Below are 26,669 nucleotides of genomic sequence, written 5' to 3' on the forward strand. Positions count from 1 at the left end.
GGGTTGACTTTCTGGTAATGCACACATCGGTAAAGAGAAAAAACAAATTCTTTTTATTTGGTTTAATAATGAAGAGAAAGGACTAAGATTATTTTAATATAAACACAAAGTTTGTAAGAACACAGCTGTTTCTATTCATGACGCTTTTGGCACATGGTTGCCTTCAGTTTCTGGTGAGTGTACTTATTTTTCCCTTTTTTTGGAAAGAAGACAAAAGACTAAACATTTGCTAATCTGAAGATGCAAAACTTGAAAGAAAACCCACAAACTGATGTCCTGTTTTAAGTGGACCTTGGAAACAACATAGAATAGGTTCAATTAACCTTGGCTAGTGAAAAGAAAAACCATTTAATCTACTCTTAAAAGTGAGTTTTATAAACTCCTTGACAAAACCACATGTTTAAGCCACTAAGCAGAGATTGATTTGAAAGTGCTTTTCACCTCAAGTTAAAAACTCTTAAAGTGTGCTAGGTTTCCAGTAGACCTTCAAGGAACAATGTACAATGCTGGATACCTCAGAAGAACCACTCACTAATAGGGGATTAACAGGTAAAAAATGTTAATGTAAGCCCAATACAAAGTGACTAGCAACCCATTTTTTCTACAGCTCCATCGGGCATGAATGATTCGGACCTAGATGACCTTTATGGAATTTGCCTGTGTTCTTAAGACAAGTAGATGCATTTCGCAGAAATGCTTCTCTATAGCAGAGGTGAAACACTTCTGATGGCAGAGTATGGCTTCTACAAAAAAACGTAATGGCTCATTTCTAGATTCGGAAGTAGAAAGAATATTTCATGTATGCCAACATGCAGTGCCAAAAAAGAAACTCTGGGAACTTTGTGAATGGGGGGAAAGAAAACAATATTGTCTGACTCCTTTTAGTAACTTAAATAAATGATGAATAAGTTCCTTACAACATTGAAAATAATTTGTCACTTACCTTTTTTATGCTTTGTTGCCTCCCTAAACAAAATATCGTCATACAAGAGGCAAAATCTACACGCTGCACGACAGACATCCCACACTTCCTGTTTACATGCAACTTTTGCCAAATCTGCCCAAAGTATAATTCTATCAAAGAAAAAGCATAAATAAAAATAGTTAATAGTAGGATTAGGTTCCACAGTTCAGAATCTACAAAAATAATCATGTCAATAATGATGGCCATCAGTAAAAAAAGTTACATCTAATCAAAATTAATAAATGGAAGACTTCTTGTCAGCAGCAAAGGTAACACTATCACTTGATCAATTAAAAGTAATCTCAGCATTTTCTATCTCATAAAGCAAACTAAATGTTTCAAAACTAATGTAGAGAGTTTAAAAATAAGCCTTGAAAACAAGTCTGGATTTAGAATCTTTTAGATGTCTTTAAATTTCAGCACAGGAATTTTTAGTGCAGCAAAAAAGTAGACACATCCTTTTAAATAAAGAATTACAAAATTATATGTAAATAGTCAAAATTAAACCTGTCATTTTTCTACAAAGTAATCTTTCCAACTCTCAGAATGAACTACTTAGTTTTTTTACCAAAAGAGTTGTAACACATGATGGGGTCCAAGGACCTAAAAAGACACTTGCAAATTTGATTCTACGTCAAGATGGAGCCTCAATCCACATATCACTCTGTATGTTGGGTTCGTATCAATAGAACACGTGAGTTTGAGTATGCATGTGAGAGAGCAGATTAGAAACAGGGAAAGAACAAAATTCTGCAGAGCACGGAAATGTAACAGAGCTTTTCAGACAAGAAATTATATACACACTACAATACATTGCCAGAGGCTGAAATATTCAGCCTCTTACAAGGTACCATGCACCAAAAATCTCTGAGACAGAACCTTTCCTCCTAGAGGCTTCTACAAAAGATGAAAGAGACACTTCTTGTCTGTAGCACTTACCTTCCTCCGCCATTTCCATTTCTTAAGTGTTTCAAATGTTCATCAACTTTCTCCACACTTCTAGTATGATGTTGGGCTTTTGCAGAGAGGTAGCTTATTTGACTATTACTTTTACCTGAGGAAACTTGGTAAAGAAATAAAAATTAAAGATAGGTTTTATATATATGAAATTTAAAAATCCAGATGAACAGCAAGCAATTAGATCAACTCCTTGCTGAAACACTCAAAATCCAGCCCTCTTCTCATTTCTTCAAGCTGCTTCCAAACCAACCAACATGAAAAAAAAACGTACTCCACCAGCATCTATTTTGTTTTTTTCCTGCATCTTGAGATACAGGTGTCCCATCCAAAACTGATCTGTGCTTGTTCCACGTACCCAAATATCCTCAAATTACACCTCTTTTCTGACAGGACATGTAGTGCTCTAGTTAGGTTCATTCAAGAGCAAGTGAACCATGTAATATGTAAAGTACACATTCATGATGAATTTTAAGAGTGTTTATCTAATACAATACATTTTCAATTGTTTTGTTTTGAAAATACTAACTTTCATTTTACTTAGTCAACAAAGTATTAGGCAGAAATATTACTAAAGAAATAACAAGCACAGAAATTATGCAAGTGAGAAAGAAGCTTGCTCCCTGAGGAAAAAATTACTCCAGCAGTACAAATAGATCAAAAAGATTTTTTTTTTTTTCCCGGTAGTCTAATGACAAAAAATATGTGCTTTGCATTAGAATACAAATAATTTTACATGATTGGAAAAGTCCACTGAGTTTATACATTCACTAGAATCTAAGCAAGAGTTCTAACATAATGCAAACAGAACAGGATTTAACTCAATCCTCAAAAAAACTGCCAAACAATACCAGCAAATGTTTATAAAGTACTTCTGACTTTAAAATATACACCTAAGTGGTTCACTTACAACAAACAGAAGGCACAACATCTTACCACTCTTGCTAAATATATTTTGTAATGCATTGTCCAGCATATGATACCTCTGTGTAACTATACACATAGAGCAACTGACAGAACTTGTCCAGCATAATGCACAATGACAATTGTATCATGTAAGAATGAAAAGAATCGTGGATTAAAGGAGGACATTGTTATTTGGACCTCTGGGTATGGCTCTCACTAAATAAGGCAAGCATGTATTCCAAAACAGAATGAAAGTCTTTCATGCAACTGAAAAGAAAAAATAACCCTATAATTGAATATATTAAAATTGCATGTATATTTTTTTACTCCTTCAATACACATGTGTGAGCTTGTGGAAACTTAAGCCATAGAAAAAGCAAAACCTCACTGCTTGGATGACAGCCTAAGAAACAACTGAAATTTTTCAGAACAAAATTTTATAAAATATTGTGTCAAAAGAAATCTTGTAATAGTTTCCACGTTGTAATAATCTCACTCATTCTAAAAACTCAGCCTGGAAGGCTAAGGTGTGCTGAGATTTATTCTGAGGAACTTCAAAAGCAATTGTACAGTTGTCAAAAATTAAAAGCAAGGAGATGTCCATGATTTTAATTCTCTTAATTTCACAAACACAATAAATTTTATTGCTTATTAAATAATGCAAGAAAATGTTTTCCAACAACATGGTTTTCACATTCTTAAAAGGATTGCACAGAGTGGAATAGTTGATCTGTAAATAAGACTCTGGCTAGTGAGTGATTAGTTGATCAAGTTTGAAATGGGAATATGCAAAGTGAACTTTGTGACCTAGCTGAACAGATGGCATGAGAGAACAGCATGGTTTTCCACAGCACACGCAGGCTGCTCTGGAAGCAATGAGACTTTTTCTGTAGCATTCCCTTCCTCCAGCATAATCTTTACTGCCGGAGTACACTGGCTCTATTCAAAGTTAGTAAAATGTTTTATTGCCAAGATAGTACAAAACAGTTTAAGCAATCTGGAAGGTCTGTTCCCTGTCCACTTTTCTTCAACCAGAGGCTGTATAATCACAAACAAGCTGTTTGGGGCATAAGGAATGTGTCTATTTATGTTCCATGTTTTAGCAAGTAAATAATGAATTCACACCTAAATCTCTGTGCAAAACTAGAGCTCTCAAAAGCAAGACCTTAGAAGAGAAAGACAACAACAATGTAGAAAGAATACCCAATGTAATTAACACAGGATATTATTGGGTGAAATTTCTGAAAACACCACTTAAAAATGACCTTGGTTAAAAGCATTCAGGAGTTGCACATAGTGAAAATAGAACTACTTACAGCACACTACAGCACAATAGTAAGATGCACAAGGAATTTGGAGGGGAAATCAACACTTTTTCCAGTATTACCACACAACTTTTAGATCCCTAATGAAAATGATAGGAAGCCTGCCACAGAATTCAGCAAAACTATCACTCCATCTGTATTGCAATATTCCCTGTATGTTGCCACTAGATGCTATATCCAGCCTTTAAGAGTGTGTAAAGCAAAGTGTAGTAACTTTTAGTCACATGCACATACTTTACCTTTAGCTTCATTTTCACTGTCAAGAACTATTTGAAATGTGTCAGGGGCTAATGCAAGACCTGCCTTTACCAGAAGGGATCGCTTTTTTCCTCACATTATCTGTTTGTTTTCCCCTTTTTGCCTAGAGAAAGAAAAGAACTCATTGTTACAAGGTTCATTTTATATTCCAACTAGATCTTATTTACTAAACCTAACAGAATGCACATCATATAACTTGCTACTACCAAAAAAATACCCGTATGAATTGTGTATCTTTAGGTATCTTACACATCATCGTACAGTATTACTGTCATTGAAAGCGACTGCGGAACTTCTGTTGATATTCACATAACTACCATAGATAATTTAATACTAAGTACTGTTCCTGCTTCTCACGAATCTTTACAGTATATTCCTCAGTATATAACCTGACATTACATTATACCTTCTTAAATAAATAATATTTTCTACCAACAGTGTGCAGTAACTAGGAATTGCTATAAAATATATTAAAAAAGCCTGGTCTGCTAAGAACTAGTCAAAGGTGTGGGGATTTATAAAGCAACATTTAAGCAGAGTAAGCTTGAATGCAAAAGCATTTAGACCAGGAAAACAGTAAGTTGCCAGTATTATTTTTGTTCAGGTGCTAAGGCAGCACAACAGAATTAGATGCAGTAACGCTTGACGGTGCCTATATTGTGACTGTATATTATTTATATTATTTAGTGGCATTTTAAGTGTCACATAATATTGATTTATCTCACAGCCAGCTAGGATGTTTACCAATTTGCACAGTGTGCTTCTAATTAAATAAAACACTGTCTCATGCAATGAAATCCTAATAATTAACAACTGCTCTCCTTTTTTTTGCTGATATTTCTGCTAATTTACAACTCCCCGCCTTCCCCCAAGAAATAAGCTTGAAAGAATTGGGAAAAGAGTCCTCTATTGCAATCTTCAGACTGTGAAGCAGCACAACCACTTCGAGGCAAAGACAGCTTACTGAAAACAAGCTGACGCTGCCTCTACTAAACAACTGTCTCTCCTCTGCTGGAATCTAATAAGCAAGCCTATTCCAGCTACAGACCTTATTCTTCATGCTTACCTGTTCAATCAACATTACCGCCTGATCCTCCAGATGCCCACGTGACTCGTACAGCATTGCACTCAAACGAAGGCAGTTAAAACTCAGATATTCTTGATACTGCCCACTGTTGTTCAGGTGCATAGCTTTTTGCAAATGTTCCAGAGCTGCCTCTAGACTATCCTCATCTTCTTCAATACGAGCTATTTCCATATGAACTTGGCAACGCAACAAAATCAACATGCTAAGGATTACAAATTTAAGTGCAAACTGTTAAAATAAGGCACACTAAAATTCTTAGACCTAAAACTCACCCAAAATGAAACTCAATAATTAAAAGTGACTCTAGTATGAAAATTTATATTCCCTTTTTAACTGACTTGTTTCTTTAATTTTTACTATTATGCCTTTTTAACTGAATAGGAAAATTTAACTGTGTATTACTCTCACTGACCCTGCAGGAGAAAGCAACACATCTGGCGGACTAACTGATCTTTATATATCTGTAGAACTCTTTTTCAGCATTGCTTATGTCTGCAACTCAAGTGAAGAAGTTTTCAAATGTACTTAACTGCCAGAGAAACCACAATGTGCTGAATAAGGACTTTTGAATGAAGTTCACTCTCTGTTCATAACTTTAAGTATAAGCTAATACTCTTGAAAGTCTAGCCTTGGTCATACTTGCTCAGGTCTTTTAAAGAAGTGGCTCACCTCAGGCATACACATTCACTCTAAGTACCTACCCAGGTGTTGTTAGCACCACTCCATAGAGCCAGCAAATTTTCACCAAAAACTGCAGGTGAAAAAACTGCAGTCTCAGGTACGCTCAGCTCCCTATCCATCATCTGCCCCATGCAGCTGTTCATGACAGCTCAGAGCTCTACATGGTACTGCTGGTTATTTTCAGGAAGAAAAACAAAAAAGATCAGATAAATTTAAGCAATGCTATGAAAAAGAGAGAGAAGAAAGGTTTTCAAGCCTATCAAACATCATGCCGTAGAACCAATATCTGTCCACATCAGAGCCAGCCTGATTGTGCAAGTACCACCCTTTTCCTGTGGACCAAAGTAGCCACAATTAATGCTGCAATCAAAAAACAAAAATTAAGACAGGCAAATTAATCAAGATAAATTACTTCATTCAATTTCTAGAGACAGGACCACATCAGAGTTGAGGCTGAATCTACTGGATTGTTAAGAATATACATGGCAAACCCTGAAGCCCTAATCTCTCCAAAATCTCCCTGCAAGCTTTTAGAGAAAAACTGTCATTACTAACATTTAGTACAAATTTCAAAGTTGCCTGTGCTGATCTTGCATTCTCTATATGGAAAGCATCAGAAATGCTTGAATAACAGTACAGTAATTCAATACAGTGCTTTCATGCATGTGTGTATCTACTCTCTATGTAACTAAAAAAATTAATTTAAATACAGTGAAACTAGATTCCTCACTTTCCTCTGCAATACTTGCAGCAGAAGCCACCTACTGTCCTGCTCAAGTGGCAGATAGTGTCAATTGCAACTCACTCTACTGCAAAAGTTCTGATTTCTATTCTTAATGATGTCAGATGATGCATTGGTCCAAACTCGGTTAACTAAGTACCAAATAATAATGTTTACTTGTCCACTCAAATTAAGGGAAAAGGTGAAAATAATTAGGTGCTTAAGGTTAAGTACAGCCTAATAGCAAATAGAAGAATATACCTCAAAAAATAATAAATTTTCTTAATACAGTAGGTTTTTCAATTAAACTAAGTATCACCAAAGATATAAAAATAGTATCTTGCAAGAAATGTCTTATTTGACATATAATTTAGAAGCCATGACGTTTTTTCAAAAGTAATTTTTTGAATTTTATTTTTTAAACCAACAAAAGCGACGTCAACACAGGAATCTAGACCACAGTCTAACACATATACTGCAGCTTTGGAATTTTCTCACATAATTTTGACTAACTAGAGTATTTTTAAATTCCTAAAATATTTCAATATTTGTTATACATCATTAAACAGTGCAAGACTGTGCCTGAAAGGAACCTATATTTAAATGATTAATAGGGAAATGTATGCAACATGCAGACATGCATTTATTACAAGCTAGTGGAAAATTCTGTAAGACATTTAATATCACAGAACTTTTAAATTAGTTTGATGATTTGAGACCTCTCAAAAAACTACACAGCATGGAAAATTACCTGTCAATCTCTTCAAGGACATCAGCAACTGAGATCAATGGCTTTCGCACAAGTTGATGCAAATTGTGTTGTAGTAGTGGTAAACACAGATTCCACTGGGTTGCACAAACAACCTGAATCACATCAGGATTTCCCAACTGAACCGCACGTTTTAATGTTAACTCAAGATTTTTTATCAATTTCAGTTGAGCCTACATGCAGGAAGAAATAATTAGCACTACTGCTAATAAATGGAATTTCTTACATGTTCCTCCAAATTTTAATCTTACAGCTGTTTTCAGTAGAAAGCAGTCCCTTAGCCAGCAGACTTTGGAAACCTTTTTCTTAGTAATTTTTTTTTTTTTTAAATAAACATGCATCAATAACTAAGGAGTATTTATTTTAAGTGCTCCAGGCTGCTATCATATATTTCTGGCAAAAGTCTGTCATCTAGTCCCTATTCTTATGATAAACTAAAATTGATAATTTTGAATACTTGTGAATTCAGAAGGTGTAGTTATTTTGGGGTTTTTCACATGCAGCTACAGATGCAGTACAAAAGAAGGAAACAAGAAATATTAAGAATGGAATTTGCCCTACTGTCAATTAAACTTGGTTCTAATTAAATCTAAAAGCCAATGTTACTTACAGTCACAGATATAATTCATTACATTATTTTTAGAGGTTATGCATACGAAACATACACACACACACCAAAAAAACCTCACAAAACAATAACAAACAAAAAACAACTCACCGAAAAAAACCAACAAAAACAACACACCACATGCAAATATCCCTCTTCAGCTGCATAGACTGTAGACTTAAAGTTTAGAAACACCTAAGTATCCTGTTTTATGTTTTAGTATTAGTACTGTTTCATATTATGAAGAGTTCATTAACAAAAGGTTTTCTTTCAAAAGGTGAGTGGAATTTCTGAACTCCAAAATGATAACAGCCCTAGACAGGAGTAATTTCCATTAAACATATTCCTACTTCCCACTGTAGGAACTTTAGGTGACTCTAACAGCTGGTCTAAACTGCTCATCGTAGGCATCTCTCTAATCCCATTGAAAATATTGATATTTAGTCTTCTAACTTTGATGGTCTGAATTACAGCTGAGCCAACTGACCATAGAAATTCAAGAAAATCCTCCCTAGTGTGACAAATAATCAGGAACAATCTCTATTTCTCTGACATAAGAATTTGTATGAGATTGACCATAACATGCAATCACAGTTGAGATGGACTCAATGATCCGTTGTGGTCCTTTCCAACCTAACATATTTCATGAAAAGAATCCCATAAAGGCAAAATGTGGAAGCATGAGAGTGCTGCCCTTCCATGCCTCAGTCAAACCATCTTTGCTCTTGAAAAGTGATATATTATGAACCTTTACAGTCAGACAGAAGACTTAAGGGAGCAACACACAACTGTAGTTTATTTTTCTCCGTTTCCTTCTTGGAAGTCCAATTTAAAAGAATATGGAGGTTAAAAGAATTCCTTGTCAGCACAATGTAATTAAGACAGACAGTCAAATGCAATTTTCCACATTTAACAAATTAAAACTTTTACTTTTCTCTCTGAGTCAAAGAACATACCTCAACAACTCCTTTGGTATAAGTCACAATTTCAGTGTCATTTTTCTTCATTTCATATTCACATTCCAGACATTCTATCTCAATAAGTTTCCCTTGCTCCTATGAAGTATTAATACACAAAATGCTAATTTCAATTACTAAAAAGAAATACAATAAAGATTAAACCCATGCAATTACGATAACACAGCACTGTACTTTCCCACTGAAAATCCCACAATTCTAGCCAGTTAACTGAAATGGTACAAAGGGAATAGAACAGTTTGGGTTGGAAGGGGCATTAAACCCCATCCAGTTCCAATGCCCTGCCATGGGTAGGGACATCTTCCACTACCCTAATATGCCCAAAACCCCGTCCAACCTGGCCTTGAACGCTTCCAGGAATGGAGCAGCCACAGCATTTCTGGGCAACCTGTGTCAGGGCCTCATCAGTCTCACAAGGAAGAATATTTTCACAATATCTGATTTAAATCTGTCCTCTTCCATTTACAAATTTAATGTTATTAAAAAGGTACATGCTTGGAATAAACTGGTGCTAGTCAAGACAGAAAGGATTCAGCTTGATGGGCAGTGAAACTTCTAAGTGAAAAATGAGGTTAGACTTTAAACAGCTTAGTAAAGAGCTATTAAATTGTATAAATTGTATCTATGGATCATAGAAACACCGAAGGTACACTGTATTTTGGTTAAATTGGTGTAGTAAGGAAAATTCAGATAGCCTCTCCTTTCCTAATTCATTATGAGCTATTGTCAAATTACTCAGCATGACCTTTGGTAATTTAACAACCCCATGACTGGAAAAGAGAAGAGATTGTGAAAAACGTAATGACAAATACACACAGAGATGAAATTCATCTTGTATTTGAGAAATTTGTCAGTACTTGGCAAAAGCCAAGGAACTGAAGTTTTGACATAGATTTCTCTTACTCTACTATAACAAGAAATCACTGTCAAATGATGCTGGGCAATCAGAAGGTGGTCACTTGAAATCATATTTACTTCAACAGAGAAGGTTGAAATGGAAGCCAAGTTTCTCTATTACTGCTACACAACAGCTATTTTCTACTACTCTCTACACAAATACTTAGACTAAATCTTTGTGAATGTTTGATCTAGGGGATTTAAACACAACTTCCAGTTGAATGCTATGGATTTGTAATTGATTTTAGACTTCCAGGAAATGTTCAGAATAATGGGCCTGAATCAGACACACAGAATAAAAAATAAAAAATCTGTAAGGAAAAGCTAAATTTTATGAGTAATTCTAAGTGGGCTCATTATAATAGAAATTGGAATTTAACTTCTAATCAAACTCTTGTATAAGGTAACATTTTAAAAACATTAGCAAAAATTTACAGTTTTGACAAAGCAAACTGCAGTGCTAATCACCCTAGTCTACCCACACCCTACTTTCTGACTTTGCATCTATTTCTCTAGTTTAGGAATAGAACAAGTATCCAAATAGTTATTTATATCAATGAATATATAAACAATACACAGACAGAATACCATAGAACCATTAGTACTATTTTTTAAATGTAAATACAAAAGGGATGTGGGAGCGTGGGGGTGTGTAAAAAAATTCAAACCCACATAATTAGAACTTACAGCAATTGCAGCACTCTTCAAATCAAGTATACAATGAGCTGCGAGTTCAGAGAAGTTTACTTTCAGAGAAAAATGAGCTAATTCCAGAATCAAAGGAATCCTTCGAAAATACAAAAACATCACTCAGAGAATTTGATATTGCTCTTCCATGGAATTAAAAAAACACTATTTAAAAGTAACTGTGTGATGTATCTGAAAACCTTAAAGTCATATGGATATTAAAGGAATTATTATTATTACGTTTATTATTATTATTATTATTATTATGTTTATTACTGTTATACTAGTCATGCTCACAATTAACAAGGAAAAAAGAAAGAGTTCAAAGTTGGCCACATGAAAAATACAAAAGTTAATCTGTTTATGGAAAATAATTAGAATACTCCTAGGCAGTCTGCACAAGCAGTCCCTGAAGAAGACAAAAATACAGAATGAAATGCATGAAGGACAGACATGGCGAAGTAAGAAACTTTAGATTGCAGAAAATTTGGAAATACAACTCAATGAACTGGACATAAAGCAGTTAAATCCATTAGTCTGCTGAATTAAGTCTAGGAACTAAGAACACGGACACAGAGCCGGAGACTATGTTCTACCTGTTTGGATGTCTGTAAATAACCAAATGAGCTTAGTGTACTGTTTGGAACAGGAGAAGTGAAGAGATACCTGAGGATTGTCAAAGAGGGTTTACCATAACAAATAAAAATGTAGTATTACTTCCATATGTAACAGCTGTGATGTAACTACTGAAGCATTGGGAGGGGCCCCAGGAAAAGTTAAAATTTAACTACGGTCTGAAAAGTACATGTCAATTTTAAGGACGTTTAAAAATCTCATTTTATCAGTAAGAAATTTTAATGGAAAGATTTGATTATGCCATACAAAGAGCTGTATGGAAGAAGATATTTAATCTTGGGTTCTGTCATAAAGCCTAATAAGATTTTGTCCTTTTTTTTAGATGACCTATGTGTTAACACAACACAAACAACTAAGTAATAGTAATCTCTGCAAGGTCATCAGGAATTTTGACAGACTTCAATGGAAGCAGGATCAGCTTCATCATCAGCTTCCAGGGGGCTATGACAAAGAAAACTCACTTCACATTGAGAAGAGATGCTGGAGGTACGTCATATTGTTTCAAAAGTACATATAAAGAATTCAGATTTACGGTGGCATCACTTGGAAATACATTTGTGTCCCACTGCCTGCAACATATGAGGAATTGGGTCACAATTTTTCGGGAGAAATGTTATTGCATTAAAAATTTGACATAACTTTCCTAACTTCAGAATGCATGGCTTATTCCAAGGCATCCATGGGCTACTTGGATATTGAAATATCAAGGAAAAAAAATCAATAAAATCTAACTTCAGTATGTGAATTAATATTTTAGACAGAAAATTTTATTCCAGAACAACAACAAAAAAAGTGTGCAAGACTCCTTTCCCATAATGTCAGTATAAATTAATCCACTGTTACTAAGAAAAAAATTAATATTTTTAAAATGAGGAAATCTTTAGACACTGAAAAAAATTACATAAGATTTTGCTATGAAGTCTAATTTTCAAATTTTTCTTATGCCTTTAAAATTTAAAGAGTTTAAAAAGCATTATGCTCCATGATTTGTACATTGTATTTTAGGTGATTTCCCCACTTCATCTTTACTTTCTCGCACACAGCTTGGGGATGTAACTGGAGTCCATTTGATATTAAAATGTCTTTCAGACTCAAATTCTTTCTCCTGGCAATATCTGCACAACACACTGATCCCTACATACCCAAAGAGCTAGCTCACTTTTTAGATGAAGCTGTTATCTAGAGAGACCTGACTGTTACTACCCAAACTGTCATTATAATTTTCCTTTTGAGGAATTAAACTCTGCAGTAGATTTTACTACAAGCATATGGGATCCCTGAACCTGATTCTACCTCTGTAATACGCAGCATCAAAGTACAAGTGGAAAGATACATTTTTATACTTACAACTTTAACACCTGCATTTTATAAATGATTGAAAGATGGATGGAATTTTGTATTTCCTTCTCTACCTGGGAAATATCCATTAATTTGTGATACACCTATAAAATAACATTTAATTATTATTTTATTAAATAAGCAAAGGACCAACACTCAACAGGGCTAAAACAAAGCAGGTATGTTGACCGTTTTCATGGACTTTAAGGGCAGTGTGGCTACTATGATAATCTACATTGCTCTGCACAGATAATACGAGGATCACCCAGCAGAGCTATACTGACCTTCTGATAGTAAGGATCAGAACTATTAGCAGAAACACAAATGTGGAACTACCTTTGAGTTAGAATCCTAATTAATGCATTTTAACACCTTTTGATAGAACTCATTCTGAAATCATCTTACCCAGCTGAGAGAAACCAGCCCAATTAAATTTTATCTGTACATATAAATTATACACAGGGAAAAAAAATATTAAGACATTACAATAAACTGCAGTTACTTCAATTTAACTGTAGAATTACACATTAATAGTGTGCAGATCATTCCTTCTGGCTCTCACACTGACTGTGCACAACTATCAACACTGACTACTTAAGCTGTACTGGAACACTAAGTTTTGCAGGACTCCAGCATGCTGCTACTAAAGCATTCAATATTTGGATCATATTTCTGTAGCCCAAGCACCGTTTTAGAACTGCTTCATTCTTCTCTTTAAGAACATTGTCAAACAGCTTTGCCCAATAATTCTTCTAAAAAATACAAAAGCAATTTCAAGCTTGCCCCAGGGCGATTACTTCATTATTATCACACCTCTGGAATGTTGCATACTGGTTCTCTTAATTCAGATGTTAGAGAAATTTGTGATACAAACATACACTTTTGGACTGCAGTTACTGGAGGGTAGACAGAAAAAGACAACAGATAGTGTAGTGGAATGAAAGAAAATATGCCTGCACACAACTTCAATTTTATTTGCCTCTTTCTGTTTTTGCCACATTTGTCTTCTCTCTCTTATTTCTCAAATTAAGGGCCTGCAAGAAATGTGAACTATTGTCTTATCCTCCAGTTTCCAGAAATTTATTTACAGGGTTCAAGCTGAATCACTTAAGTATTTATCAGCAGGAGAAAAGTCAACCGATACTAAATGTGCCCTCAGTGGCATAAGTCAGGTTAAATTGCTCTCATTGCACCTTCTCTTTCAATAGTAATTAATCCCAAACAAAATTTTTAGGGTTAGCCACAGTTATCCCCATTATATTACCATGTGTTAAAAAAACATGGGGCAGTAGGGAGCTCTTTAGCTTATAGTATCAAAAAGACACAGTTTGTGAAGATCTCTGCATATCTACATCAATTCTGCATATGAATTTTTTGGTAGATCACAAAATTTATATAACAATTATAACTATGATCTTATAAAATGTAGGCAGAGCTCCTGTTTTAATGGGAATTTAAAATATTTTTCAGCATTACCATTAAAGAAAATATTTGAGAGTATTTATCTGGAACATTTTCTTTAATAAAGACTGCTGCGGTAGATGAAAACTCTTTTGCTTCTTCCAGTTTTGAAGCATCAAGGAAGCACTCAAGTAAATTTCTGTAGATCAAACAGATGTTTGCATTAAATATTTATTAACACTTTCCAAAATAATTCTTAGTTATATTTTTTAACAATCCTTGTATCCAAGGCACCGTGGATACTTCCAAATGCAGTACAAGTGATTAGTGCTATAAAGCATTGACTCAACACAGAAGAAATCCTCTAATATCATTATCTCTAATATCATTTTTGCTTCTTCCATATATATACAGCTGCTAACACATATTTAGCGCAGATCACAATAAGAATCTTGGGAAAATTTGAGGGTTTTTGTGAAAAATTTTCTCAACAAGACATCTGGAATTAAAAAGATTAATTATTTAAAAGTCTATGAGAAAAACATTTCTGTGAGACGTATTCGAAGATTCTCCCTTAACTACTAGAAAGGCTAGTACTACAAAGCCATTCAGTGAAAGAAAACAATTCATATTGGAAAATGCAATATATCTACTGGATTTTCTATACTTTTTCTGATTTGACTGAAAAATAGCCTGTGACTCCATGACATAAACTAACAACAATAACCATAATTAAAAAAAAAATTTAGAAATAAATACAACTTTAGAAAAATAAACACAACCATTAGTTTTATAACACAAACACACTGTATGCATTTGCTTGTTCTCATCAATACCCCAACAAGATTTTGGTACCAAGAAGCTGCATGTATAGTATTCCAGATAGTCCTTAACACACCCCTTGGAATGTTTTGTTACTTCCCCCCCAGTTTCAGTTTATTAAGAAAATGCTACATAGCAATAAACCACAGTCACAGACCGAAGAAACCGGAAATTTCAAAAACAGAAAGGGAAAAAAACTATGGTAGGAGTGCAAGAGAAACTGGAATCAGACTGTTGAATAGGGGATCAAAACATCTCTGTGAAAAGGTTGTGGGACCTTGAAAAATTATATGGACACTCCTCCTTTTGCACATAAAACTTTTTCTCAGGACAGTTATCTCAAGGTTTATGCTCCAACTTTGCTAAGGAAATGCAAGAACAGTAATACATTGATATTTATACACCATATATTTCCAATTACTATCAACTACTTAAACACAACATCCAAAATGACTGTGAAACTTCAGATCTGACCTAGGGCACAGCTATCTCTGTCACTGAAACTTCAAGCTTAAAGAAAATATTGAAATGAAGCACCTTTTATGTTCAGTACTTTTATGTCTCTTCAAAATGATTAATTAAGGTTTTCACAATAAATACATCTACAACATTACCAGTGAAATATACCTTATTATAGACTATCTCAGGCAGCAGTCCCAAAAGGACTACAGAATGCCCATATGAAAAAATATAATTAAACTTACATCATGAGTTCTGCTCGCCATTCATTGTCTTGCTCTTCAATTTGGTTTAATGCTGTAACAATCTGTGAAAGGCTGGGAATAAGGCAATATCGGAATCCAGGCTTAAGAAATGGCCTCACAAGTTGCCAATAAAGAACTGAAGCATTATATATCAAAAAAAAATACCTGAAAAATAAGAATTAAAAAAAAAAAAATTAGTATTTCATGAACTTGAATAAACATAAAATTACAGCTTGAGTACTGTAAGACACTTCTAAGAAATTAAAAAGTACGACTTTTACTTTTCATTGGAAGCAATCCTGACTATGAACTGAAAAGACCAGTACAGCACAAGAAGAATATGGTAACTCTTGCAACTATACTCTACCCAAAAATTAACTACTTAAAAATAAGCTAACGTATTTCTCTCATTCTATAGATCAAAACTATAACAGGGTAAGAAATGCTGAGATATCTACCAGCTTTAAACAGGATTGTTCATCCTGTCAATGTAAGATTGCAGTATCCTTATGTTGTTACAGCACACACAGCAGTAACAGGAGTCACAAAATGGAAGGAAAAACCTAAAGAAAAAACCCAAACAACACAACTCCATGCTACCTAATGAAAATCAGGCAAACAACTGAAAAGACAGATCAGTAGCATTTCCTGGGATTTAGAGTTAACCCTGTCAGTAGGGCCTACCTTCTGTCATGGGTTGCAAAATCTATTGCCTTCATAAAAAACAGCACAAACTTTTCAAACTCTTCCTAGAATAGAACAACAACAACAAAAAAAGCTAGTGGAATTTGCATATAGTTTTTTATAAATTAGTAGATTCTTTTCCTATTTCAATACATTCATATTTTATAAATTTTATTTTCAGACCAATCCCGACTAACACATACTGCCAGAGTAAGTTGTTCCTATAGAAACAAAATAACTAAAAACTGGTAGATAGCCTATTCATATGTTTTCCTGATTTCAAATTTTAAGACTGTATTTTCAACTTCATTTCTGCCAAATATTAATTATTGCGACTGAGATTTTCCAAAAACACAAAGCCACATACTTTTCAAGCTTTCAGCAAAAAAAGTTCTGAAATATCCAAGAGCAAATCCAGCAGGAAAAAAGGTTATATTAGTTTCTCTCATTAAAAATCTCAAGGACTTATTTTCTTCAAAAAGGCTGCAACAGAAATACATCAACAGCACAATGTGGCAGGCATGCCCTTTTTGTCACAAAAGGAACTGGGAACCAGCTCTTCAGAGCATCCCAGTGGACACAAAGTCAAAGAATGCCAGCCAGCATCATTCCCTTGCTGCAAAGGTGGTTGACAGTGTCCAGGGATGCTTTAGGAGGTATGTAGCCAGCAGGCTGAGGGATGTGATCCTTCCCTTCTACTCAGCATTGGTGAGGCCACACAAGAACACTGTTCCCAGTTCTGGGCTCCTCTAGTATGAGAGAGACGCCGATGCTGTGGAGAGTCCAAGAGGGGGCTGCAAAGGTCGAGAAAGGTCTGAAGTATCTCTCCTATGGGGAAAGACAGAGAGCTGAGACTCTCACCAGTATGTACAAATTCCTGAAGGCAGGGTGTAAAGAAGATGGGTGAGATACTATAAAAGGGATTTTTGAAAGGATGAAGTGCAAATAGCAATGCCAAGGTGGAGTTGGATGAGTAGGAATGGGGTGACACCAGAGGGGGTCTCTACAGTATGCTATAAAAGAGAAACTAAAATCTCCAAGAGTAGTGGGATGGACTCACTGAGCTCTGGGATGGCAAGAGAAGTGTACTGAGCAGTAAATGGGAACTGCCTAGATAAAGAGAAAACCAGAGATGAAATATGTGCTAAAGTAGAGAAGTTGCACTTGGCCTTTAAGAACACAAGCATCTTAATCAATTAAGAAGGATGGAAACCAAGATAAGGAGAAATTTATTTTTTCTAAGTGAATGATGATTACTAAGTCACACAGCATGAGATATTGCACCACTCGTGCTTTCATAAATTATCTAGGAACACAGCAGTGAAAAAACTTTACAACTGATGTGAAGTGTATTTTAAAAGGCCATTACAACACATGACACAAGGAACCAAGCCACGACTGTACAATTTGGGACCGTTTCTAACTCCTAAGAGGTTAGCAAGAGCCAAGAAGAAAACAGCAAATTTTGATTAAGATTCACAAAAATAACAGAATAGTTTGTTAATATAGAAACATAACTGGACATTTCAAACATGCATGAAGTTTTTAAGTGACCATTGACCAGTTATTCTGCATGTGTGCTCATAGAAGAAAGAAAGTACAGAAAATGTCACAGGAAAAAATATTCTAGCTTGAAAGTTATTTCAAACACATTATTCAAAGGAACTACTAAAACATCTCCCAGGTATATTTCTGAACACAACACGAACTATGAGTTACAAAGATGGTGAAGGCCTAGTGAGGAAGCCATATAAGGACTGGCTGAGGTGCCTTGGTTTGTTCAGCCTGGAGGAGTCTGAGGGGAGACCTCACTGCACTCCGCAGCTTCCTCCTCAGAGCCAGTGGAGGGGCAGCACCGAACTCCGCTCTCTGTTACAATGGACAGGATCCAAGGGAACTGCTCAGCTGTGTCAGGGAAAAGTTTAGGCTGGACATTATGAAAAGATTCTTCTCCCAGAGGGTGTTTAGGCACTGAACAGGCTCCCCAGAGCAGTGGTCATGGCCCCAAGGCTCACCTCAAGGAGCATTTGGACAACTCTCTCAGGTACAGGGTGGGATTTTTGGGGTTGTCCTGTGCAGAGCCTGGAGTTGGACTTTGATGATCCTTGTGGGTCCCCTCCAACTCATAATATTCTACGATTTTAAACATATGTTAAGGCTATTTTGGGGGGCTAGATACCATAAACAGATGATCAAAGCTGACTGACCACAGTACAAGGACAAGTGAAATACTGAAGACAGAAAACAGATCCCACTCCATTTTAAAATCAGCAGGAGATAAAAACTACTTCTCATATATAGGAAATTGTAACACCTCAAAGCAACACACAGAAACAGAAGTATCCTGCTGAGTTGCTTCCACCTTTCATTACAAAAAGGCACATCCAAGAACTACATGGAAATGTTATTGATGAGTGCTGCAAGTACACCGCTACGGAAATGAACTGTACCACCCCTCTGAGGGCCTCTTCAGTCCTCCACTTCCCATAAGCCTACAAAATGCTTCCCAAATAGATTTTGTAATTATTTTAACAGTTACAGCTAACTTGGTCTGAAAGCATCATATTTAAGTAAAAAGTTAAGAAGGTGACTTAAAACAGTCAATCATCTGAAATTTTTTACAAGTATTCCTTTTTATTGTCTTCTCCAAAATATTGGAAATATTAGTCTGATTCAGATAGTAAGTTTTGTTTACTCACATACTTGTTAATATATTTCCTTTGAGTTTTCCCACAGTCCTGGTTATCCTTGTGTATTTTAAATGACAGAAAGCAACACATAAAAACCTAGGAATAAATAATTGTAAAACCAAGCTTAATATAAAGCAACCTTCATAATTTCTCACCAAATTATCTGTAGAGTGTGGAGCATGCAACTGGCCTTGACACAAATATGCTCTGCCAAGAAACTGGTTCACAGGAAGTCTTCTTTTAAAATACATCTGTAGACAATCACTGCTAATTTCCCGATAACCCAGCTAAAACACAAAAAAAGCATTTCAATGTTTAAAAAAAATGCAACGGATGATTAGGAATTGTTAGCTTTTTAAAATGCATGCCTAATCAAGGGTAACATCTAACTCCATACCAGTTGTGGTAAAAGCCCACTACAATTTATTAAAGGCATAGTTTTGTCATTCCAAATATATGCAAACAAAAAGCTTCTTTATTTAACAAAACTCCTTAGTCATAGAACTGCTTACAATATCAAAAAAAAAGTTTCCTTTTTAAACACAATTGTTAACATAAAGACAAAATTCTCAACAGAATTTTGCAGGTTTTTTTAAGGAAGGGTATTAGCTGGCAGGATTTGTCAGTGCTACATCTCTATTTTCAGACCACAAACAGATTATGACTGGATTGCAGCTCGGGAGAGGGGAAAAAAAAAATTATATATATATATATATATATTTTACAACAAACTCTGTCTGCTTAAAACCCAATCACTTATGATCGTAAACTGAATATTAACAAATACTTCAAAATTAAAAATCTCTAACACAATTTATAGAAGTAGTTTCAATTAGCAACACCCTTTTATCATTAGAATGGACCAGGGTTATTATTTTTATTAGGGTTTTTTGCCTGGTAAGGATGTTCACAAACGTATTTTGTTCAGGCATAAACAAATTGCTTAATGCTAAGTTTTTCATAACAAGACAAAACAGGCACAGCAAATATTTTTGTATACATTATTGTACACTTTGCTAATTTGGATACGATTACAAACTTCACAAACCACACTTTGCTGATGAAAATATGAGGATTTAGGGGTGGAGTTTTAACGGAAAATGCATGTTTAAACAATTGCTCTCCAAAACCAGAATGGTGTAATACTTTCCTCAGGTACTTCTGAGATTTTTAAAGTGGAGTAGTAGCAACTGTAACAGCTGTGAATACAATGCATCATATACATGTTTTTATTTAACACAGATAAAAGACCTAAATTACAAACCTGAAGTGCTTGCTCGGCACATAAAACATATAAATCGGTGCTGATGTTTTCTGATGAATCAAGTGCAGACTGTCCTTCACTGGCTGATTTGATTAACTCGTAAGCATTCTTCAAAGCCTGAACATCTGAAATTTAAAAAAAAAAAAAAAAAAATTGCTTCCAGGTGTACTGACATGATTGCATTCAAATGAGCTACATGATATCCAGTCTCTCATCTGCAGAAATAAATTAAGAATTTTTTAAAGGAAAGTAATGTCGCACACATATTGTTCGAAGTTAGGCATAATTTTAAGATGAAGCATTAACAATTCTCTTGCTATTTAAAATCACTAACGTTAGCGCACTAGAAAGTGAATTTAGAAAACAGATTAAGGTCAAGCTGTTTTCCCGTCCGAAGTCGGGTTTTAATTTCAATTCTTTTTAAACACAGTCACGAGGTCGCAGCCGCCGGCCCCCCGCTCACCTCCTGCTCTCTCTGCGGCGAGCAGCCGCTCCCTCACCGCCAGCTCCATACCGCGACTGGACAAGGCTTCACCGCGAGTGGCGTGGGGCAGCTCTAAGCCGCGAGCTCAACCCCTTTGCAAAGGTCCCGAACGCTTGTCCGGACAGCCGAGGGACACGGCTGCCACAGGTGTCCGCCCGACATCCGCAGGCTGCCTGTCGGCCGCTCGCGGTTCCCACAACACAGGCGCGTATCCCGGCAGCGTTCCCACAACATATGCGGACCCGCCCTCGAGGGGTCGAGCGAGCCTGGAGGGAGCTCCCCCCGCGGCCCCGGCTGCGGTGGCGGCCGGGGAACTGTCAGGAAACCGCCGCGGTAACGGGCGGCAGCGGAGCGGGCGCGGGCTCCGAGCCGGACCTAGGCAACGACTGGTACCTTCCTGCAGATGAAAGTAGTGCTAAGAAATGCCGTCACCAGTAATTTTTGTCCCCGCGTTGAGAGCTTCTAACGTGAAACCTTTTGAAATAAAGCATACACCACCCAGTGGCTGAGCCTTTGTACTAAAGCAGAACAAAATGCCCAAGAACATTGGGGTCATACCTGCCGGTGCAGGAAGACGTCATAGGTGACGTCATAGGTGAGGGAAGGTGAGAAAGAAAGAAAAGAAAAGAAAAGAAAAGAAAAGAAAAGAAAAGAAAAGAAAAGAAAAGAAAAGAAAAGAAAAGAAAAGAAAAAGATGCTGCCTGACTGCACTGACATCAACACATACCAAATGAAGTGTTTAGTCACAATTGTCCCTGAACTACTGAGTCATACCAGATTCTGTGAGGGAAATGATTGTGGTCATGAAGACAATTTAAAGGCTTACATACACGAATTCAATTTTAAACCTAATCCCTTTGCACTTCAAACTAGACTGCAACTCTGTACCAGTAGACCGTTCCAGTATAAGGGTCTGTAAAGAATTCAGGACTAGACTCAGTTCCTACCTGTAATACATAACCACTCCCTGGCCACAGTGCCCATTTAAATCAAGTAACTGTCTTGCTTCTATGAATATTGAGGAACATAAATAAGATAAATCTGAAATCAAGTGGGCAAGGAATAAACCCCTATCACAAACCTGTGTCAATTTCTGAAGCAGAAAGCAATATATCGGTCTTGTGTAATCATGTTAGATAATAATAACAATGACTTACTCTGGTTTACCATGATACATATATATGATGTTTATACCCAAACTTTCTAACTCTTACTTAGCTACAGCCCAGACACTTCTGGATGTCTGTTTGCAGCATCCAAGACTCAAGTAAAACTAGTGTCTCCTCATACACAAATGAGCATGTGAAAGCTCAACTGACTCAACTGACTTCTGTAATATAGATTGTAGTCAAAATGGCACCACCATCTTAGGAAAATTAATCCACAAACACCAGAAGATTATGTCCAAAAAGGAGTCAGGAGTTCTTTTACTTTTTCAAATAAAGGGAGAGGCCATGGGGCATTTCCCCTGGGGTCTCTCAAATTTTTGGAGGACAGCCCCTCCTTTTTATCCTAATTTCCTGGCCACATTTCCCTCTCTATTTCCCTCTCTATTTCTCTATTGGCTGAGGTACTTGAGAGGTACAGGCTTCCCGAAATGCCTAAAACGTAAGATTCCCCTTTTAATGTATAACCCCCCTAATTTTTAATTCTTATGGGATTTATGGGTTTTCCCCATTGTTACTTTCATCTTTCAATATCCAATTTCATTTATAAACAAACCTATGGTTTGTTTGTATAGGCAAATATCTTCGTTTCCATTCACCAATCAGAAGAATCCTTCCAGTTGTTTGTCTTATCTCTCAGTGCTAGTTTTATGTACCAGCAGACCCAGGGCTTGTTTGTAAAGACAAATCTTGTCATTCCTCTCAACCATAATATAAACATCTAAAATTTTTCTATTTATCATTCATCCTCATGAAATACCTGGGTGATATGATCCAATTTGAACTCAGAAGAGCAGAAAAAATTAAGTGTCTGTGTATAAAATGGAAAGAACTTTGAAGGTTCAAAATATACCCAAAAAACGTGACTAAAAACAAACGAGGTCAAATGCTGTTGCCAAAAAAAGTGATAACTTTTATTTAAGAGTAAGAGGCAAGGAAGGAAGGAAGGAAGGAAGGAAGGAAGGTGCATGGGGGGTTGGGAGGCTGGAGGGGACTGACAGGGGTTAGGTGGAAGCATGTCACCTATCTGAGAGTCCTAACGACATCTTGTTGCTCCCTTCCGTCTGGTCTTCTTGGTGGTGAGGATCCCCTGTCACTGCCAGGCTGCACCATGCCATGCTGAAGAGTATAGAACCCCATGGATTAATATACGCTTTTGGCCAGGTGGGAACACCCACGTGCCTTCCGTGCAAGGGGCCAGTTTGACACTGTCCCTTGCAAGACTCTGCATTTGTTGCATCTTGCTGCAGTGCTCTGGTGCAGGGTCTGGGGACCCATTTGGAGGTCTTTTGATGGGCCATGACACCCCTTCTGCTGTCCTTCACATGGATGTGGCTTTTTCCCCCGAGTGAAGGCGTCCCTCAGCTGGACTCGTCTGGACAGTGCAGGATGGGCGGCAACTGCGCCTCTGGCCAGAGGATTTTCCGAGATACCCAAAGGCTTTTTCATCCCACCCTTTGGTGCGAGGGTCTGTTCGAAGCCTGGCAGCTGAAAGCCCTAGGGCTGTCATCTCCACCCTGAAGGTGTTAAGCTTGTGCTTTGTGTATTTCCCCAGCCCTGAGTAGCTACTTTATCTTATCTTCATCAGCAACCATGTAAAGCCTCCATCAGGACCCCATTCAGAGTGTGGTGGTTTCCCTGCAGCTTTTGCAATACAGTTCAGCAACAACAGGCAAAAGTCTTTCATGAAAATGTTCAAGTCATAAATTAATAAATTATATTATTTCAGTCTCTGACACTGTGCTAAGAATCTGGCTGTATTATCTCCAATTTCAATGGAAAATTACTGGCTGCTATATAATGAAAAGTGGTTAAATGATTTGTGACTGTCAAAAATCTACTAATTATGTCATGGTAGAATGACTAGGAAAACACAGAAAGGAAACAAACAAGACCAAGTTAAAATCAATCATTTGAATTATTTTTTAAATTGACTGAAAGGAATTAAATCAAGGAAATGACAAAAAAAAAAAAAAGTATATTTGGGCGATGGTCATATATCACCTCACTAAGCTTTCTGACTTCTAAAATCATAACCCAATATAGAATGACAGGTATTCAAATCTGGAAACTAAAGAAATAGGTATTTGTCCTCCCAGTTGTTACCCAACAACAGTTATGATCTCCTGATACTTTATGAAGTTGCTGTAGCTTTTGCTAAAAGGTCTGTGTCTTTTACTGCCACCAAAGTCACCTGTCTGTACAAATAAGAGATTAAAGTAGCCATGTTAACTTACACAGTAAAAACTTTTAAAATAGAACATCTCCTGTAAGTGGTTGAAAGAAAGTGCACCAGGGAGATTACTTTACAGTCCAGTTGCCTTCTATAGGATTTCTTTTCTTTTCCTTGAATAGATGAGGTACTAGATAACATGCCTGATTCCAGTCCTCCTACAGGCAAGATGAGTCTAGAGAGAATGAGAAATAGTACAGAACAAATACTCTCTAATGAGAATCATATACATGTCAAAGGAAACATTGGATTGCTCCATATGCTTTTTTATTATAATTACTCCCTGATTATTTTGCACTCTACTTTGCAGGTTCAAACATCTCATTTCAGGTGTTACATGTTTGTCCTTCTCAGAGGGGTTTGTTGTAGTGTGCTTCTTAAACCTGTAAGAGAGTACAAAAATGGTTTTCCGTAACATTCTCTCACCTGTTGCTCCTTTCTTTCTGTTCTGTCCTAGGGCAGCTTAAGGCCAACTGCATTATCTGTACTTTGGGTGTTGTCCCTTCTCATTACATACTGTGGAATTAATGTGTAACCCTCAGGAGAGTGGACACATAAATTCTGTTTATTCCCAAGCTGCATACTAATGTGGAGCCATGAATGCACAAAAAGAGCAACGAAGGAGAAAAAAAAAAAAAAATTCTAGGCTGCAAAGAGATTTAGACAAACTGGAAGTATTATCTATAGACACTGTGCATCTTATTCTCTTTGTTCAGAAATTGATCATGATCACATAACTTGTATTATTAAATTATTTTCCATTGTCAATTCTCTGAATAAAAGCTTAAATCAATCTGTTTTATAATTTAAGTTTAATTAGTTGTTCCTAGAAAGCACTTATAACCAAATCACTGAAGCAGTTAATCTACTGAGGAATGGGCATATTTTATATAGAATGAAAGATAGCAAATGATAAATAACCAATGACACAATGCCTCTGCTTTCTCTGCTGTCCTTCATCTCCAAAAAATAATGGTTTAAGGTATCTCTTCTCCTTCTTGGCTTCTGATGAAAATCTAGTGAACTCTGAACACAGGAATGGAACTGGATCAGAACAAAGGCCTAGCCAGTGAGCTTTCCTTTGACAGAGATGAGCAGTAGAAGGCTAAGGAAGAGATTCAAACAGGGTATTGCGATATTTTCAGAGTAAGGTGTACCTGAAGCTTCTGACAGCTCAAAACCAGCAAACGTGAGCAGGCTCTGTTACAGTACCTGCATATTGACCTTTGAAATGCTTCCATTCATTAATTTGTCTTATTTGATTCCTTGAACACATAGTGATTTTTTAATCACTATATTGTTCCAGTCAGATGCAGATGTGTCAGATGCAGATGTAAATATACATTGCATGAAAAAGAACCTCACAAAAAGTGCCTTAAAAACATTGTTATTTAAAAGATAACAACTGTTCTGGAAATAAGAGAGAGTCAGAGACTTGCTCTTTTGTATTTTTCTTTATTATCAAGCTTGTCCTCGGGGGAGAGCTTGCTTGCTCTTTTGGCAACGCGGAGGAGGAGGTATACACAGCTTTGCTTCACAGCAGAGCTGGGGACTCCCACACCCCTCACGGGCTTTTTCCCCTCGCCGGGGAGTTCGTCTTGCTTCGCTGATCAGGGTCATCCAGCGATGGGGGACTCCTTCTTAGGTCACGGCGACGAAATAAAGCTGCGTCGGCAGACCCCCCCTACCCCTTGTACGAGTCTAAAGTGCGACTTCAGTCCTGGATTTTACTTTGGTTCTCTGCTTTTCAGAGTCTCTTGTTCTTGAGTTGTTCCCAGAATTCTAGTGTTCTTTTTATTTGCATGTTCAGACACTATCCGGCGAATGGGAGCAAAGATACAGGTAATAAGGTGAATTCTTAATTAACAAACAAGTAAATAAGGTGATAAATCAATATTAAAGCAGGAATAAGGCAAATTCTTTATACAGAACTAGCATTAACAATCTTAATGGAATTACTTAACAATTAAGTAACTAAAACATAAATTATTTGAATAGAATTTATTTATAACACAACTATAAAAGCCAAACTCTCCCAGGACTTATCTGTGTGGGAGTTTAGCTAAACTCTGGCATTTGTTTGGGAAAAATTTTCACGTCAAAATTAAGAATCTTCTCCTGTCTGGTCCATTGGGTAGAAGTGTTTGTGATACAGGGTCTAGAATTAGTGAAGCAGTGTCTTTTTACGCAGGCATCTCTGCAGACCGATTTATACACTCTAACATAATATACCGCAGTGATTGCTTAATGACCCACTCAATTTATATCATTTAAATGATAACAGAATAGGATGGCTTATGTTGAATGTTAGACACAATTGTTCTTAACGCAATCATTATGCCATAATATGAATTCATTAATAGCAGATGATTTCTAGTACTTGTCAACATAGAGTAGTTACAATTGCCTGA

At 36.4% G+C, this 26,669-nt stretch overlaps 1 protein-coding gene across 1 annotated transcript in view; it reads right to left on the reverse strand.

Annotated features, from left to right (window-relative positions):
- The window catches only part of CFAP46 (cilia and flagella associated protein 46), a 70,836-nt gene extending 49,786 nt beyond the window's left edge, over positions 1-21,050 (reverse strand). Inside the window, 16 exon segments of the mRNA XM_040071941.1 lie at positions 944-1,074; positions 1,904-2,027; positions 4,392-4,479; positions 4,481-4,513; positions 5,477-5,699; positions 7,651-7,841; positions 9,232-9,330; positions 10,837-10,936; positions 11,934-12,041; positions 12,820-12,914; positions 14,287-14,410; positions 15,738-15,902; positions 16,422-16,486; positions 19,267-19,398; positions 20,376-20,500; positions 20,839-21,050. Coding sequence (XP_039927875.1) covers positions 944-1,074; positions 1,904-2,027; positions 4,392-4,479; positions 4,481-4,513; positions 5,477-5,699; positions 7,651-7,841; positions 9,232-9,330; positions 10,837-10,936; positions 11,934-12,041; positions 12,820-12,914; positions 14,287-14,410; positions 15,738-15,902; positions 16,422-16,486; positions 19,267-19,398; positions 20,376-20,500; positions 20,839-20,887 — 1,852 coding nt within the window. The 5' untranslated portion in view covers positions 20,888-21,050.
- Between the last annotated feature and the right edge of the window lie 5,619 nt (positions 21,051-26,669).

The sequence above is a fragment of the Hirundo rustica genome, chromosome 8 (assembly GCF_015227805.2).
Source record: "Hirundo rustica isolate bHirRus1 chromosome 8, bHirRus1.pri.v3, whole genome shotgun sequence".
NCBI classification, from domain to species: Eukaryota; Metazoa; Chordata; class Aves; order Passeriformes; family Hirundinidae; genus Hirundo; species Hirundo rustica.